This window comes from Leptopilina boulardi, unplaced genomic scaffold, assembly GCF_019393585.1.
Source record: "Leptopilina boulardi isolate dan_hultmark-lab unplaced genomic scaffold, ZJU_Lbou_2.1 LbouV2_273, whole genome shotgun sequence".
In the NCBI taxonomy this organism is placed as follows: Eukaryota; Metazoa; Arthropoda; class Insecta; order Hymenoptera; family Figitidae; genus Leptopilina; species Leptopilina boulardi.
Genome location: NW_026137833.1, coordinates 922,317 through 940,846, shown reverse-complemented (window position 1 = coordinate 940,846; position 18,530 = coordinate 922,317). Strand labels below are relative to the sequence as shown.

The following is an 18,530-nucleotide window of genomic DNA, read 5'->3' as shown; positions in this document are numbered from 1 at the left end:
TAAAATTTTTGGATTTAATAAGTTAAGTGTAAAATTACTAATATTTTTATTAAAATTAGACAGTTTACTAAAATGTGACATCCATTTTTCTAGTAATATTTTAGTAACATTTTTATCCATCACAAATTTATCCTTTACCCTGTATCCTAACGTCTTTTAAGGAGGTTCTACAATAGATGCAAGACCAAGTCCAAGTACAAGTACAAGTGCAAATTTATTGTACTTGGATGCGCGCGCAACGTATTGCCAACTGTCGCTGAGGCGCAGTTGAAAATACTGGATTTAATTTTTAATTATAAATTTAATATAATTGCTGCCATTGCTGGTTGCATTTAATTAAGTGAGGTAAGTAATCTTAAAAAAATAAATAATATTATTTTTAAAATAAAAAAATTGTGGGTTATGTGTACATAACTTATATGCAGTTTTAAAATATTGAAAGTAATTTTACATTTTTTACAGCGTAATAAAATTGTAATTGTTTAATTAATTAATTAATTAAACAATTACAATTTTATTACGCTGTGAAAAATGTAAACCAATTAATTAATTTAATTAATTAATTAATTAATTAAACAATTACAATTTTATTACGCTGTGAAAAATGTAAAATTACTTTCAATGTTTTAAAACTGCATATAAGTTATGTACACATAACCCACAATTTTTTTATTTTCAAAATAATATTATTTATTTTTTTTAATATTACTTACCTCACTTAATTAAATGCAACCAGCAATGGCAGCAATTATATTTAATTTATTTAATTTATAATTAAAAATTGAATCCAGTATATTCAACTGCGCCTCAGCGACAGTTGGCAATACGTTGCGCGCGCATCCAAGTACAATAAATTTGCACTTGTACTTGTACTTGGTCTTGCATCTATTGTAGAACCTCCTTTATCCTCTATCTTTACAACTTTTTACCCACCTTTTTTTCTGTGAAATAATAAAATAACAATGACATCAATTCATAGTTAATAAATTTTAACACAAAATAAAAATAATTATATGTTTGTACCTCTTTAAGTATTCTTGAACCATCAGACAACGTATTAGTTATTTCGGTCTAAAATTTAAGGAATTGAAATTATGTATTTAATAACAAGTCATCAATTTTCTTTTTTTTTTTTTCGGGACCAATGCGAAATTTTCAGTGAATGTATATGTAGTGTGTATTTAAATAATTTTCGAAACCCCATATTTTTTCATTTTTCTCCAAGAAAGTTATTGACTTTCAAAAATAGTGAAAATAGACAAAGTAGCTATTTTATTTTTTAAATTTTTCATACTTATGAATAGAAAAGAAGAAAAGTGCAAAGAAATTCTAAAAGTTTATGGCAAGAACTTCATATTTGGTAAGTTTTTATTTAATTTAATGTTTTCTATTTTTTATAATTAATGAATAAAAATCGCAAAATTAGGTTATTTGACAGGTGCACTTGGAAATCATATTTTATATATTACTTCACATCTTTAAATAATTATATCAATTGATAATGATAAATTTATTCATTCTTAGTAAATTCCAATAATTTTTTTTTATTTTTATGGTAAATTCTATGTTTTTTTGCATAATTTCTAATGGCTAAAAAATTGACAGTTTTTAGCACCTCATATATTTTAAATTCATATTTTACAATAAATATTTAAATTTTTAATAAAATTCTTTTCATTTCGTGATCTTGATAACTTCAAAATCATTCCTGCAAAGTATTATAATTTTTAAAAATTAGTCAGCGACCACTTTAGTTGAAATATAATGGTTTGACCCTGTTAAGAAATTTTTTTTCTTATATTTAACAGCGACAGAAAGATTTGTGAGGTCCTTAAAATATTAAATTTATGTTTATCTCCATTTTTTTGAAAAATGGATTTATCAGATTTTGAAAATTTACTCCTCAAATAAATATATAAATATGGTCTAATAAAGATTATTTTTAATCAAAGAAAAATATGTTGTTTAACTTTTTTTTTTTTTTTTTTTGATAAAAGATATCTTTATAAAGGGCACATACTACTATAAAAAAAAATTAGTTAAAATTTACATTTTACAGAATTCTATTAGATAGGTATATAATTATTTTTCACGAATTTTCATTTTTCAAATTAGCATTTGATAGAATTCGTTTTTTTTTAAAAAAGTTTTTACTTAACAGATTTTTTAGATATCAAATTTTTGTTTGTCAGAATTTTCATTTTACATAATTTCTCTTTACCCAAATTTTTATTTAAAAAATTCTTATTTAACCGAATATTACTTTAGCAGAATTAAAAACCTCATCTATATTTTTATTATAAAAAAAATACCCAACTTTAACAGAAAATTATTTATCTTACCTCCTCAATTTTTGTACCATCAGGTAGCACACGAATTATTTCCACCTTAAATTAAGATAAAAAAATTGTATTTCTATTTTTTATATTAAATAAATACATATAAATGGTCTAAATAATTGATAGAAAAAAATGATTATTTTTTATCTTATTATTTACAGTTCTATTATCACCAAATTTAGTTTCTGATATTGCCTAAAAACAAAAAAAAAACAATATGAATACTACAGGAATTATTATTTTTCTATTTAAAAACATTTGTCTTTTTTTTCTAGATTCTAATATAGTGTCAAACAATCAAAATTACTATATGTGACCTGGACAGTTAAAAGAGACCTTTTGTCCGAAAAAATTAATTTTTTATTGATTGGTGATTCTGATAGAAAAAAGTTTTCTCTATCAGAAACACCAATCAATAAAAAATCGATTATTTCGGACAAAAGGTCCCCTTTAACTGTCCAGCAGTGGGATTACTAATAGCGCTAGTCGCTACACTGTTAAAAATATCCATGGGGAATTTAATATACTTGTATATGAAGTAATTTGCATATACCGTATATTAAATTTAATATACCACAATGTTGTGATATTAATACACAGGTATATTAATATCAATATATTTGTGTATATTAATATTAATATACCGATATATTAATATTAATATTTTTTTCTTATATTTAACAGCGACAGAAAGATTTGTGAGGTCCTTAAAATATTAAATTTATGTTTATCTCCATTTTTTTGAAAAATGGATTTATCAGATTTTGAAAATTTACTCCTCAAATAAATATATAAGTATGGTCTAATAAAAAATTTTAATAGGGAAAAATTATTATTTTTTTTTACCTTTGTTATTGTGCTATTGTCATTATATGTAGTCAGTGTTTTTTTCTAAAAACAAAAAAAACATTTCAAATGAAAAAATGACAAAAATTATCAAGAAATGTTTTCATAGTTTTATTTTCTATTATACCGTGGATGTCCCAGTTACCGTCCACCTAAGACCTAGTTTCCGTCCAGTTTAATTTTCAAAATAACATTTATAAAAAAATTATTTTCTTTTATTTGTTTACTTAAACTAATAAGTCGATTGCGTGCCAAAAGGAATAAATTATTGTTAAAAAATAATTTAAATTACTATACGAGATATTTGTAAAATGGACGGAAACTGGGACATGGACGGTAACTGGTACATCCACGGTATAATAGAAACTAACGAATAAATGTTATTTTTCATTACCGTGTTTATTATTTCACCATCAGAAAAATTCTTCACATCTATCGACTGAAAATAAAAATTATTTTTAATCAAAGAAAAATATGTTGTTTAACTTTTTTTTTTTTTTTTTTTGATAAAAGATATCTTTATAAAGGGCACATACTACTATAAAAAAAAATTAGTTAAAATTTACATTTTACAGAATTCTATTAGATAGGTATATAATTATTTTTCACGAATTTTCATTTTTCAAATTAGCATTTGATAGAATTCGTTTTTTTTTTAAAAAGTTTTTACTTAACAGATTTTTTAGATATCAAATTTTTGTTTGTCAGAATTTTTATTTTACATAATTTCTCTTTACCCAAATTTTTATTTAAAAAATTCTTATTTAACCGAATATTACTTTAGCAGAATTAAAAACCTCATCTATATTTTTATTATAAAAAAAATACCCAACTTTAACAGAAAATTATTTATCTTACCTCCTCAATTTTTGTACCATCAGGTAGCACACGAATTATTTCCACCTTAAATTAAGATAAAAAAATTGTATTTCTATTTTTTATATTAAATAAATACATATAAATGGTCTAAATAATTGATAGAAAAAAATGATTATTTTTTATCTTATTATTTACAGTTCTATTATCACCAAATTTAGTTTCTGATATTGCCTAAAAACAAAAAAAAACAATATGAATACTACAGGAATTATTATTTTTCTATTTAAAAACATTTGTCTTTTTTTTCTAGATTCTAATATAGTGGCAAACAATCAAAATTCATATATGTGACCTGGACAGTTAAAAGGGACCTTTTGTCCGAAAAAATTAATTTTTTATTGATTGGTGATTCTGATAGAAAAAAGTTTTCTCTATCAGAAACACCAATCAATAAAAAATCGATTATTTCGGACAAAAGGTCCCCTTTAACTGTCGAGCAGTGGGATTACTAATAGCGCTAGTCGCTATATGTAGCGCTTTTTGTTATTTAGAATTAAAAACTTACATATTTTTAGTGAAATTTGTTCCAAATCATGACCAAAATAAATTACCGTTGACAGTTTCTTCAAAGCTTAAACTGCAAGATGGTAATTTAGAAGAAACTATAAACATAACCCCTCTAAATAAGGACATTGACATAGAATTCATGTCAATTTCCTAAAATATTTTATCTACGTAGCAAACAAATACAACATGAAGGTGGAATCAATTCTCTAACTTCATGTTTGCCAACTATTAGTTTCAAATAAAATAATTAACTAGTGACGAAATAAATTATACTTCAATATTGCAAATAAGCTATTAATTTAATAAATAACAACTTTAAAAATAAATTATCTAGTTTAATGTTAAAATAATTTATAAAGGGAAATAAATTTTTTTAATTTAATTTAATAAATAAAAATTAAGAAAATTAATCTTATTGCAAGAATTAAAAATAATAATTGCATGAGATTTAAAATTAGGATATTCTTTACCAGCCTAAATTTAAAAATTGATACATTTTTTAAATTAAATTAATTATTTTTTAATTTTTTAATTAAATTAATTTAAATTTTCATTTTTTGAAAAACTCTTTAACTCACAAAAAATGCCCTATACATTTTTTTAGTGAACCCTTGCGTGAGAACAAAAATTCTATTTCTGAGGTTATATATTCAAAATTTTTTTAATTAAATTTTTTTCCCATTTTAGACAATGTCTAATAGAAACTTTTAATCCTATGAAAAAAAATAATAAATATAAATGCAATAAATATTTAATTATTAATATCAAAAAGAAAAGTAAATAGTTTATTATTATTGGATAAAGTTGAATTATTTTCTTGATTTCTTGTAAGGATAGAAATTGGATATAAAAGTGTTAATATTATAATAATATTAATAATTATCATTGCCTCGAATTGCCTTTTTATAACTTTTGAGATTTGAAAAATTTGTCAGCTTTTTAGATACTTCTTTTAATTGCTTCATTTCTTCATCGTGGGAAATCCTTATGAATTTGATACATTCTTGATTATAAAAAAAATTGTTAAATTATAAAATAAAGCAAATATGAGATAAAAAATACACAGAAAAACAATTGTACCAACCTAAATCTATCAAAATGATACCATTTTTTTAAGTCACCCGATAGCTAGAAAATTTTTTAATGTGAATGTAGCTTTGAATCGCTACGTAGCGAAATCTTCGTAACGCTGTCGCTAGTTGTAATCCCACTCCAGGTCACATATTAATATTTTATAAATTTTAGGTTTTGCTATATGCAAATTTGAAATAAACCAAGCAAGTGAAGTTTGCTATCAACTCAATTTGAAAACAAAAATGAATTTAAGTTTTTTTTTGAGAAATAATAGAATAGAACTTACCAATGGATGTTCATCAATTGGTAAAGATATAGAATTCTCTATAAAAAATAGAACAAAAATAGCTAGAAGAATTGTAGCTAGACACCGACCCATATTGTCTGAAAAATAAATGACAAATTTTTTTATGATTTAGTTTTATATCATTTTTATTGAATTAATTATTATAACAAATATTTGAAAATTTATATTAGATATTTTGTAAATGCAATAATAATTTATTTATAAAAAATAAAATTTTAAATTTAATAATAATAAATTATTGATTAATTAATTAGACAATAAAAAAATAAAGATTTAAAAATAATTAAACATTTTGAAAATCATTTCCAATTTATTACCTAATAATATATTTATATTAAACAATAACTATAATATGAAAGCTTTCGTTAATCCAAAATTTATAATATAAATATTAACAATTTTGATGAATTTAATATTATATGTTAGCAGACGAAAAAATTAAATTATTAAATTAAAAAATTGTTTAATCTTAAAATATTTGAAAATAAAATTGACCTGCGTTAAATTATTCAATGCTTCTTCGTTGAGTGTTGAAATAAGTTTGATACTCGTAAAACCTAAAACTTTTCTTTTTATTAACTGACAATCGTTTTGGAATGTAGAGTTAATTAATCTGTTTATGTCAAATTTTCTTATTCGTGACTTTAAAGTTTTGCTTTTAAATAAAACATATATTTAATAATAATCGAAGATACTCCGTTTATTTTATCGAAAGTATGAATGAGCACGTTTTCACATTCCGCACTTACAATTTATTATTATTCTTATAATCGCAGAAATTTTTTTCAAGAACCTTTGTTTTTAAATTAATATTAAAATGTTTTGCAATATTTGATATTTAAGAGCATTTGAACCTTCGTGACGTCACAAATCATGGCGCATGACACGCAAACTTCTCAGGTATGTGAAAAGCACAATTTTGAATATTTTTTAAAAAAACCTTTTGGAAAATGTTCAGAATAACATAGACTCTGTCTGTTATGTGCGGAAAATTCAAAATTTTGCGTTTAAAACGTTTTTTAAACAATGTTTAAACAATGTTTAAACAATGTTAAAGTTAAAGTCGGATCTGGATGTCAATTTCTTTCTACACTTTTCGGTGTATTTTGTGCAAGAATATGCAATAAAATCGTCTGCCTAAGAAAAATTGAATTTTTTTCGTATGTTTTTTATGCTTTTGGATGCGTTTTTGGTCATAAAAAGGGTCTTCCTCTACCCGGATCTGGGTGTCAATTTTTTTCTACACTTTTCGGTGTATTCTGTGCAAGAATATGCAATAAAATCGTCTGCCTAAGAAAAATTGAATTTTTTTGGTACGTTTTTTATGCTTTTGGATGCGTTTTTGGTGGTAAAAAGGGTCTTCCTCCACTCAGATCTGGGTGTCAATTTTTTTCCTACACTTTTCAGTGTATTCTGTGCTTGAATATGCAATAAAATCGTCTGCCTAAGAAAATTTTTTTTGACGACCCGTTTTTCCGCAACTACCCCCTTGCACCTACTCACAGGGGTTGGAGTTTCAAAAAAAAAAAATCGAGTAGTGTGTCAATTCCAATGTTTTTTGGGTCGCTTAATCCGAAAAATACCACTAAAAACAAATCCTTAACCCCCTACAACCCCTGGGAGGGGGTTGGAATTTCATTGTTCACGAAAATTCGAGTACGGTGTTTAATCCTATGTTTTTTGGGGCGCTGAAACCGAAAAACGCCACCAAAAACAAGTCATTTCCTCCCTTAACCCCCTACAACCCCCTGAGAAGGGGTTGGAATTTCAATTTTTACAAAGGTCGAGTACGGTATCTATTCCTATGTTTTTTTGGTCGTTGAAATCAAAAAACACCAACAAAAACACATTCTTTACCCTTTTAACCCCCTACAACCCCTGGAGGGGGTTGGAATTTCATTTTTCACGAAAAGTCGAGTACGGTGTCTAATCTTATGTTTTTTGGGTCGCTGAAACCAAAAAACATCACCAACAATAAAGTTTTCTAGAAAGTTACCTATGATTACACAAATACGCACCTATAATGTCTTAAGGAAATTTATTTTTCTACACTTAGCGCCGTGAAAAATAATATTTCAACCCCCTCCCAGGGGTTCTAGCGGGTTAAGGGGGTAAAGAATTTGTTTTTGGTGGTGTTTTTTGATTTCAGCGCCCCAAGAAACGTAGGATTAGACACCGAACTTGACTTTTTGTGAAATTTAAAATTTTAACCCCCTCCCAGAGGGTTGTACGGGGTTAAGGAAAGAAAGGATTTGTTTTCAATGGTGTTTTTGGGATGAAGCGACCCAAAAAACATTGGAATAGACACCATACTCAATTTTTTTTTAATTTGAAACTCCAACCCCCGTGAGTAGGTGCAAGGGGTGGTTGCGGGAAAATGGGTCGTCAAAAAAATTGTTCATGGTCATATTCGGTTTCAGCGACCCCAAAAACATAGGAATATGGGGTTGTGTTTTTTGGGACCTGAATTTTTTTTTGTGCCTGTGTTATTATTGGAGCAATATATGATCGTAATCGTGAACTTCTGAGGAAAACGAATATGTCAAAATAAATTAAACAGTGTTTATATTTAAAAATTTTATAATTTTTTTGAAAAACTCATTAAGCGTCATAAAATAATATTGTCATTAAGCCCGAGAACGTCATACAGGCCCCCGCTGTAATTGACTTACTCGAGGTCTGAGCCCGGGACAGGCCGATAGAGTGAGGATATACCACTTCCCTTTTCAGGACCCAATCCGTGAGCGCTCGATTCGTCCTAACAGTCTTGGGTTGAGGGAAATTTTTTTATTATTGTATATGCGATATAGATGATAACCGTTTAATCCCAGTGAGTGGAAGTGGTGTATTCATACTTAACTTACCAACACCTATCCCCGAGGACGCCACTCAGGCCTACCGTAATATCTGCCACTCGCGAGAACTTAATATAGGCCCAGATTGGTAGAGTGGGGGTATAACACTTCTCCTCAATGGAGTGAAACGGCTACTGCTGATGTAAGATAAACATAGAGCAACCGACTACCGTTTCAACAACATTGTAGTAGTGTTGCTAAAAAAAGATTCTAATAGTCTCAGGTAACTTAACTTGATTATTATAAAGTTTATAATATTTTTCTGCAATTTGTCGATCAATAACTTACTGCAGGTGTTGAATGTTCTTATATTATATTTGTCTTTTTCATTTTTGTATTGGGCCCAAAAAATATATTCCTATTTTTGTATAGTATTAATAATTATATATGTATTTTGAAGATATATATGGATATTGCATGATATTTGTTTCTTTTGGCTGTCTTAAATGTTTCATATAAAAAATACTTCAATCCATTTAGTTTTTTTGGTATTAAATAACATTGGCATTAAAGATATTACGATTTTGAGGATAAAGAAAGATATTGGATAACATTAGTATTGAATATATTTTAATAATGCAACAAAAATATTGATTGTTTTATAATAGTGGAAGCTGTCTTTTGGAAAAATTTTTTGGTATTGGGTAATTTTGGCATTAAAGATATTTGGATTTTGAGGATAATAAAATATGATATTGGATAACATTGGCATTGAATATATTTCGATATTGAAAAAAATATTGACTGTTTGAGAATAGAGGATGCTGGCTTTTGGAAAAGTATTTAAATAGATAGAAAGAGGTTTGAATATTGTTTTAAGGGTTAAAGTTGTTTTATGGGTTAAATAATAGTTTGTGAGTTGAATATTGATTTGAATATTAATAAAAAGTGCAGAGGAAAATAAGTTCAATAATAATCATTATCGAAAATGATGTAATGTGGAAAAAGATTAAACAACGCTAATTTACGTTCATAAAAGACTATCATTGTTGCATTAGTTAGCTGAATTATAGTTAATGCAATATTTTATAGGTGAAACACATGTAAGTAAATTTTTTAAAGCAATAAACTAAAATAAACGATTTGTTTTGAAAATTGGCTTTATCAACAGTTTAAAAGTTGAAGAAGGATACCATGTCGAAGATAGAAGAGTATTTTATTTTAAGTAATGAAGATTTTAAAATTATTGAAAATGTAAATGAAATGTTAAATGATATGCACATGTATAAATTTCAAGAATTATCAAAAAATGATTCAAATTCTTTTTTCATTATGCAAAGTACTTTGTATTTACAAATGCTTGATTTAATTGTTCCAATTAGAGAAAGAGTTAAACATATTCAAATAGTTTTTAGCGGTAATAACAATTCTGGTCATTGGATTTGTGTTTATTACGATGGAGTAAGACTTTATATTTTTGATAGCCTTAATGCAGGGTGTTTGAATATTCACCAAATAGAATATTTAATTAGATTGTTCCCTTTTAAACCAACAGAATTTTTTGTAGATGTTGATCAACAACCGATTGGTACAGTTAAGTGTAAAGTATAATGCAATAGCATTTGCAACATCTGTATTGGTTAACAGTGTAAATTAAAAGATTAATTTATGAAACTGATAATAATATAATGAGCAAGCATTTGATATCATTTTTTGAAAACAATTAATTAAATAATTTTCCGGCAGTTAGAATGTCTAATATTAGGATTTCGATTTGTAGAGAATGATTGGAATTGTCTTTTCATAAATCGAGCTAAAGAAGTTCAAAATGGTGAACTAAACCTTTCGTATTTTTTAAAGACTTTTCCCAGTAAAAATGACAACAGAGTTCTGTCTACTGAAACTGAGAATGAAAAGAAAATACCCAAAGAAAAAAGTTTGTCCTGTAAGATGAAGAAATTATCTACAGAAATTGAAGAGGGATTTACATGTTGATGTAAATTCAGTATGCACAACAGAAAATAATAAGAAAATAATTTCTAGTCTTATTGTTAGGGAAAATTTTGATCCTATAACATATCCTACAATGTTTCCTTATGGTGATCCTGGATGGACTGTTAACCTTAAGCATACTCAAGGTACTTGTAATTTTATTCATTTACAATTTTATATGTATCGTCTTTCATAGAGAAGAAAAAAGCGTGGATTGACACATGTGCGTTTAACTATTTGTTTACGTACACAAATTTGCGATTCAGAAACTTTAAATAAAATGATATGTGCTGAAATCACAGACGAAATAAAGAATCCAGAACTTTCTAACATTGTAAAGCGATTTTAAGTTCATGGGCCTTGTGGTAAACAAAATAGGAATTCACCCTGCATGGATCCTGAGATGCGTCATTTAAATGTATTGCTGACAATTCGACGATCGTAGCATTGTATAATCTTTATTTGAGTACAAAATTTAAAGGTCATATTGACTGGACAATAATAGGTATTATATTATTATAACACCATAATGTTGAAATAGTAATACAGTAACGATTACAAAAATAATATTATTATTTTTGTGAGATCAAAATTCCAAAAAGTGTCCGTCAAATAAAAATAAATTTTTAATTTTTCATAAAAAATTGCAGATATCTCGCGCGTTTACGCGCGTTTCTTTTAGCTAGTTAGGTTAATAATTGATAATAAAAATTCTCACGAGCGAGGATACATCGCTAGTTACTACAGTAAAAATATGAAATTTTCTATCAAAAATGAAACAAAAATAGCTAGGAGAATTATAGCTATACACCGACCCATTTTGTCTAAAAAATTAAATGACAAATTTTTTTATGGTTCATTTTTAGTTTATTTGTTTAAATTATTTCTTATAAAAAAATTGCAAATTTACACTGTATTATAAGTGCAATAAGAATAAATCTGATATATTTTGGCAAACAAAATAATTAAATTATTGTTATTAAAAAAATTTTCAATTTTAATATATTTGAACATAAAATTAACCTGCGTAAAATTATTCAATATGCTTCGTCGTTGAGTGTTAAAATAAGTTTACTATACTCGTCAAGAATAATACTGTTCTTTTCATTAACTGATAATAATTTTAGTCTTTCTTTTAATGTGAAAATTTTTTTTTTATTATTTAAAATTTTTTTTCTTTGATAATGAACATATTTTTCAATACTAAATAATTTAAGATATCTTTCATTTATTTTATCAAAAGTTGGAATGAGCACGTTTTTACATTGAGTTCTTACAATTATTATAGTTACATGGCAAACATTTTTTTAAAAAACTTTGTTTTTAACTAAATATTGAAATTGTTTGCAATATTTTATATTTAAAAGCATTTGGTCTTGATTTTTCATTTTTGTATTCCATTACTTTTTAAAATATTTGTATAATGAATTTCAATTTATGAAGTACATTTCAAAATTTTAAATTAGACCCACTTATGAAAGATACAATATTGTTAGATTGCAACACGTTTTTCTTTGGAACTTCTCGACTTTGAAGATGGGTGATTTAACGACTCGCATGATTAAACCCCAATAAATTTTATTTGACATAAATCTCACTTGATATCAAATCATTTGACGAAAAATTAATTTGACATAAATCTCATATGACATAAATTTCACTTGACATAATTTACATTTGACATGAAATTCATATGGCGTAATTTCATTTAATATAAAATTCATTTCACAGAAAAACTTGGTCTTAAAATGAGTAACTTACGCTACTCATTTTAAAGTGCACCAAAAATGAGCCAGGTTGGTGGCGCCACTGTCTATGTCGTTTAGCATTGGCTCATTTTGACTTACAACAAAAATGAGACTAGGTTTTTTCTGTGTTGACATATAGAACTGATTTGATATATTCATTTAACATTTGTCATAAAAATAGTTTCATCTTTTCTATTCCTACACACGTGAGACAAAGATAGATAATGCTTTTTTAATGAAAAATGACTCATTTCTTAATATTTTTAATGAATGTTAATTTTTTGATTACATATTTGAAATCCTTCAGTACTTAATGGAAATTTATTATTAATCACTTTTGACTGAAAATTCAATAGGAGCTATAGATGTTTCTGCTTTATATCTATTATCATCATCAACATCATCTGCTTCTTCCTCTTCTTTAACATCTTTTTCTTCTTGCTGAGAACAAAAATTTTTAACTTCAAAATTCGTCTTTGGATTTCAATCCTTATTATAATTACAACATTTACCCTATATTTTATAGTAAGAAGTCACTTCTTTTTTGTTTTACCTTTTCAGCTTTTAAAGTATGGACTTTATCAACATCTTTGAATTCTTCATGATACTAAAAATAAAATAATGAAATTATACTTTACATATTTAAAAAATTTTAAAGTAATAAAACAACAATAAAATCAATAGTTAATAGATTTTTACACAAGATAAAAAGAATTATATATGTTTGTACCTCGTTAAGTATTTTTGAACCATTCAACAATTTAGTAACTATTTCGGTCTAAAATTAAAGAAATTTAAATTATGTATTTAATAACAAGTTATCAATAATTGTCTTTTTTAATTATTTAACTTTACCTGGTTAAATGTGCAATTATCATTCCATGTAATTATCTGCATTTTCTAAAAGCAAAAAGAAAAAATTATGTTAATTAAATTTGTTGTTTTATTACGCTGATTATCTGGATATACATGAGGTATTCTATGACAAATCAGACATTATTTTGCATTTATATCTCGGACTTTTTTGAAATTTTTTCTTTAGTACTCGAGGAAGGTGGAGGAATTAGAGCCCCTTAAGGAAAATGATTTAAAAAACCAACTTATTCTTATAATAAAATATTGTTTTGTTCATTTTTTACTTCTTTTGTTGTTTATCTTTAATTATAATTAATTATAAATTAAGAAAAAATGTTTTGCAAAAAGAATGTTTTCTAAAGAAATGAATTTTCTCCCATTACCCCACCCGTAGGGTTTTGGGAGCCCTTACTTAAAATTCTAATAAAATTATATAATTTCTATTTTTTTTATTTTTTTAATTTATTCTCGACAGATAAACATTTTACAAAATATTTAAGACATAAAAAAGACTTACAGCTTCTTTAGTATTAAAATATTTAATAATAACACATTTTAGACAATAAAACATAAATATGGATTCTTAGCAATTAAATACGCTGTGACGTGACATTTTGACACGTCACACAGATTTAAAATAAAGTAAAGAAAATATAGCTATTATTACGATAATGAAAGATTTATTTTGTGTGACTTTGATTTTTTTGTATGATGTAAATTATTCAAAATTAAATGGGTTTCGCGCCGTGGCGCTACCGTCGCCTTTGTTCGCCCGCGCGCAATAATATATGGTAAGGTTAGGCAAGTTTTTCTCGTGGTCATCGGCGTTTTTACGAAAATTCATTATTCAATTCCTCAATTTCTTTACCACCGTCGAAAGTAGCGTGGTGGAAATATTGTAAAATTGTGGAATATTCAAATATTTGAGATAAAATTAAATTAAATAATTAAATTAATTAAATAGATATTTATGTTTTGTGTGAAAAGAAGAAAATATATTCAGGTGAGCCAACAATGTATTTTTCTCATTGAAAGAATATTGTAATGGAGTTATTTTATGATTTTTGAATCGATTATGTTGATGATGATGATTTTTGGTCTTTTAATGAATTTTTGCTGAAGGTGATGTTGACTGACTCATTAGCGCCTAACAAATTATTGTTCTGAGAATTATTGCTGATGTTAGATTTATTTTTGTTATCTCCATTATCACTACCGAATGTGACTACGTATGTCCTTTAATGGCAGAAGGATTGCAGTGCAGTAAACATGAAATATTTTGGGGTTATAGTTTGGAGTTACCATTGCGTAATTCAAAGTCTCTAAGTACTTAAAATTTAAAAGCTCCCATTACCCTAACTCTTCCGTTACCCAACCTTTCCCTAATTGAGACTAGCTTCTATGATTTTTTTCAATTTTTTTTCCAAGCCGTTTACGGGAAGTGAACTTTACAAAATTTCAAAATTTTATCGATTTTTTTTTAATGTTCATAACTTTCTTAAAAATACATCAATTTAAAAACATTTTTTTTTATTTGTGTGTTTTTAGGTGAACTTATCGAAAATGAGGCGCAAAAAATTATAGAAATATAATTTACTATAATTTTTTCATAAAATTATATTTCTTACCTCCTCAATTTGTTGACTATTAGGTAGCAAATGAATTTTTACTGTCTAAAAATAAAATAAAATAAAATAATTTTTTTTCTATTTTTTTTTTATTAAATAAATACATAAGAATGGTCTAATAAAATTACCCTAGAGCCTATGGATTTAGTGACACTTAATATGAGCATTTAATGACATTACTGAGAAATTCCACCATCTTGTCCGGCGAAGTATAAGCTTGCACCAATGAGAAAGCGAGTTTACCATTTTGACATCGACCTTCATTTAGTGACAAAGAACCGAACTTATCATTAAATCGAGGCTCTAGTGTAATAGGAAAAAATTATTATTTTTTACCTTATCAATTGTCTTATTATCACTATAATATGTAGTTAGTGTTTTTGTCTAAAAAGAAAAAAAAACATGAATATTACCTACAAAAATTATTATTTTTCGATATAAAAACATTTGTATTTTTTTCTACATTATAATAATGACATATTTATTCTGCCCTACAACGAAAGAAAACACATAAGCCACATTGTCGCTTCAGTCGCTCTTCTGCAGTGTTTATATACAGAACTCGACCAAAGCGACAATGTGGCTTATGTGTGTTCTTCCGTTGTAGGGCAATATTGCGATCAATCAAAACAAGAGAAAAAAAATTCAATAATTTATTTTTAAATGACACATATTTGAAGTGAAAAATCGGACAAGTGCGAGTTACACTCGCATTAAAACCGAGGGTTCTGTACTATTAAGCCTAAAATTTGAGGGGCTTAAAGTGTGAAGGCCGATGGAAAAATTCAAATTTTGCTTAATTTTTCCTGTAATGTGAGCATGAAAAACACGTAGATAGACTCATAGATCGAAAATTATCAGTTTTTCCTTGAAAACGCTATGATAATCAACTCCAATCGTTCTCGCTATATTTTTTTTTGTAAAAAAATACGTAAAAATGTATAAACCCAATCAAAAATTTACTAATGGCGCAGTACTGGAACCCAGTATTGGCGCCAGAGTTGGCGTAACTTTGGGATGATAACATTTTACCAGTACTGGCTGCCAGAGTTGGCACCAGTACTGGTAACCACTACTGGTTCAGTACTGGCCGAGTACTGGCAGTTTTTTAATTTATTGTATACGAAAAGAAAGCTTTAACTGTAACAGAGATAAGTTTCACTGCAATAGTGAAATCTCTACTCCAGGTAATACTTTTTTTTAGGAAAAAGTGTGTGAAATTTTTAGTAACCCAACACAAATTAAATATTAATTAAATTAGTCAACTAACTGATTAATATTTTATTATATATAAAATCGAAAACACCAAGAGTTTTTATTTTTTATTAAGTATAATATATATTGCAAATTATTATTTTAAAAAATCAGGAAATGAATATAAAAATATCTTTATTATAAAACCTAAGAAATGTTTTTTTTTATTTTCTATTATAATAGAAACCAAAGAATAAAAGTTATTTTTCATTGCCTACCGTGTTTATAAATTCAGTATCAGTCAACTTCGTTACATCTACCCACTGAAAATAAAAATTATAATAATCATTTTTTTTTGACAAATTTTTATTTTTCAAATTAGCATTTGTCAGAATATATTATATTTTAAAAAATATTAAATAAAATTTAATTAAATTGAAAATTAAATAAATATTTTAAAAAATATTATAATTAAAAAAAAATTTTTTTAAATGAAAATTCTAATCATTTATTTTGATGGAAAATTCATGCGCTTCTTTTTCATAATGTATACAGCTTAGCACACTTAATTAAATAATTATATTATATTTTCTGTTTTTGTATTACCATCTTTGTTGTTGAATTATTAATAGGGTCAACGATTGTCTGCACCTAAATGCAATGAAATAAAATTTTTCAAATTATTATTATTATTATTATATTTTTTTTTGCTGAATTTAGTAAGTTTTGTAATAATTTAATAAAATCTGATTCTTTCTTTTAGATAAAACGATTTAAAAGTAACTATTTATTTTCAATTCAAGAATAATGTTCAAATAATCGTGGAAAAGTGAATAATTACGTGTATAAAACTCAAAAAAAAATTATTTTTCATGAGTATATTAATTAAATAAAATTAACTTTTCAATGATAATTTACGACAGTTCATGAAATTAAATAACAAAATTTTTATGTTATAAAAAAGCTGCTAATTTTACAAGTAGAAGTATTATTGGCGATTCAAACAGCTACACTAGCGCCACAGTTGAACTAACGTAAGCGTGACTCGCTCTAAAGCAGTCTCTGTTTTGACAGTTTATTTCAAATTATTTAATTATTCTGATATTTTTATTGCGTTTGTAAAATAATTTTTAAGGTAAATGCCCCAGTCTTCGTCACTGTCTTAGTTACCGTCACTTTCATTGAAAATTACAAAAAATATTTTCTAAAACAAATAAAGATTATGTTTTTTCGATTTAAAATAATTATTTTTATACAAATAATAAATTATAATAATAATTTTTTCAATACATTGCTTAAAATTCTCAAATTACTTATGTGACGATTACTGAAGCAAAGGTGACGGTAACTAGGGCATTTACCTTAAGCGTTAAATAAAAAAAAATAATTTAAAACACATGGAGTGCTACAGAGCAAGTCACGCTTAAGTTAGTTCAACTGTGGCGCTAGTGTAGCTGTTTGAATCGCCAATACCAACTATGTAAACCAAAACCATTGATAATGGCGCGAAATTTAAAAGCATATTGTAAATAAATTAATTATATTTAATAAAAAGAATTATATTAATACAGAGAAATTTGTAATATTTTATAAATTTTAGGTTTTGCTATATACAAATTCTAAATAAACCGTGTAAACCAAGTGAAGTTTGCTATCAATTAAATTTAATTACAAATAATAAACTCACAATGAAAGACAATAATGAATTCAGTTTTTTTTTGTGATATAAATAAAAACTTACCGGATTCAGAAGTCCATAAATTGGTAAAGATATGGAATTCTCTATCAAAAATGAAACAAAAACAGCTGGGAGAATTATAGCTAGACACCGACCCATTTTGTCTAAGATATAAATGACAAATTTTTGTACGGTTCTTTTTGGATTATTTTATTCAATTAATTCTTATAAAAAATTGTAAATTTATATTCTATTGTAAATGCAATAATAATTTATTTTTAAAAAAAAATTTTAATTTAATGATGATAAATTATTAATTCATAACATTAACCTGTGTAAAAACTTGCAATGCTTCGTTGTTGAGTGTTAAAATAAGTTTACTATTTTCGTCAAGAATAATACTGTTCTTTTTTAATAACTGATAATTATTTTGAAATGTAGAGTTAATCACTCCTTTTTATGTGAAATTTTCTTTTTTTGTTATTTTAAATTTGTTTTCTTTGATAAAGAACGTATTTTTCAGTACTAAAAAATTTAATATCTTTCGTTTATTTTATCAAAAGTTGGAATGAGCACGTTTTTACATTGAGTTCTTACAATTATTATAGTTACATGGCAAACATTTTTTTAAGAAACTTTGTTTTTAAATAAATATTGAAATTGTTTGCAATATTTTATATTTAAAAGC

The 18,530-nt window shown here is 25.8% G+C and overlaps 2 protein-coding genes across 8 annotated transcripts in view; both read right to left on the bottom strand.

Moving 5' to 3' along the window:
• LOC127281576 (uncharacterized) overlaps positions 1 to 11,781 on the bottom strand; it is a 41,187-nt gene extending 29,406 nt beyond the window's left edge. The window contains exons 1-6 of one of the 7 annotated variants that reach the window (XM_051305335.1): positions 11,763 to 11,781; positions 6,448 to 6,509; positions 5,932 to 6,029; positions 4,044 to 4,088; positions 3,580 to 3,624; positions 3,186 to 3,230 (exon numbers count right to left, since the gene is read on the bottom strand). In XM_051305335.1, the coding sequence (XP_051161292.1) occupies positions 3,186 to 3,230; positions 3,580 to 3,624; positions 4,044 to 4,088; positions 5,932 to 6,024 (228 nt within the window). In that variant the 5' untranslated portion in view covers positions 6,025 to 6,029; positions 6,448 to 6,509; positions 11,763 to 11,781. Of the gene's footprint in view, positions 1 to 2,342; positions 2,388 to 3,185; positions 3,231 to 3,579; positions 3,625 to 4,043; positions 4,089 to 5,931; positions 6,030 to 6,447; positions 6,605 to 11,762 lie in introns of those variants that run through there. The other 6 variants (XM_051305334.1, XM_051305338.1, XM_051305339.1 and 3 more) reach the window with 6 other exon arrangements.
• Positions 11,782 to 12,300: 519 nt separating this feature from the next.
• LOC127281581 (uncharacterized) lies at positions 12,301 to 18,299 on the bottom strand. Its single transcript, XM_051305345.1, has 8 exons — positions 18,174 to 18,299; positions 17,906 to 18,006; positions 16,771 to 16,815; positions 16,443 to 16,487; positions 15,307 to 15,354; positions 14,971 to 15,015; positions 13,041 to 13,094; positions 12,301 to 12,928 (listed from the first exon to the last, which is right to left on the bottom strand). The coding sequence occupies exons 2-8, from the start codon at positions 17,999 to 18,001 to the stop codon at positions 12,815 to 12,817; spliced, it is 447 nt and encodes a 148-aa protein (XP_051161302.1). The 5' UTR covers positions 18,002 to 18,006; positions 18,174 to 18,299; the 3' UTR covers positions 12,301 to 12,814.
• Between the last annotated feature and the right edge of the window lie 231 nt (positions 18,300 to 18,530).

Bases quoted from the DNA above. Each gene is read 5' to 3' on its own strand.
- LOC127281581 (XM_051305345.1), bottom strand. From the start codon at position 18,001: ATGGGTCGGTGTCTAGCTATAATTCTCCCAGCTGTTTTTGTTTCATTT. The intron at 16,488-16,770 runs GTAATACAAAAA...TTTTATTTTCAG, and splicing joins ATAATTCAACAACAAAGATG to TGGGTAGATGTAACGAAGTT. The intron at 12,929-13,040 runs GTAAAACAAAAA...TTTTGTTCTCAG, and splicing joins ATACTTTAAAAGCTGAAAAG to CAAGAAGAAAAAGATGTTAA.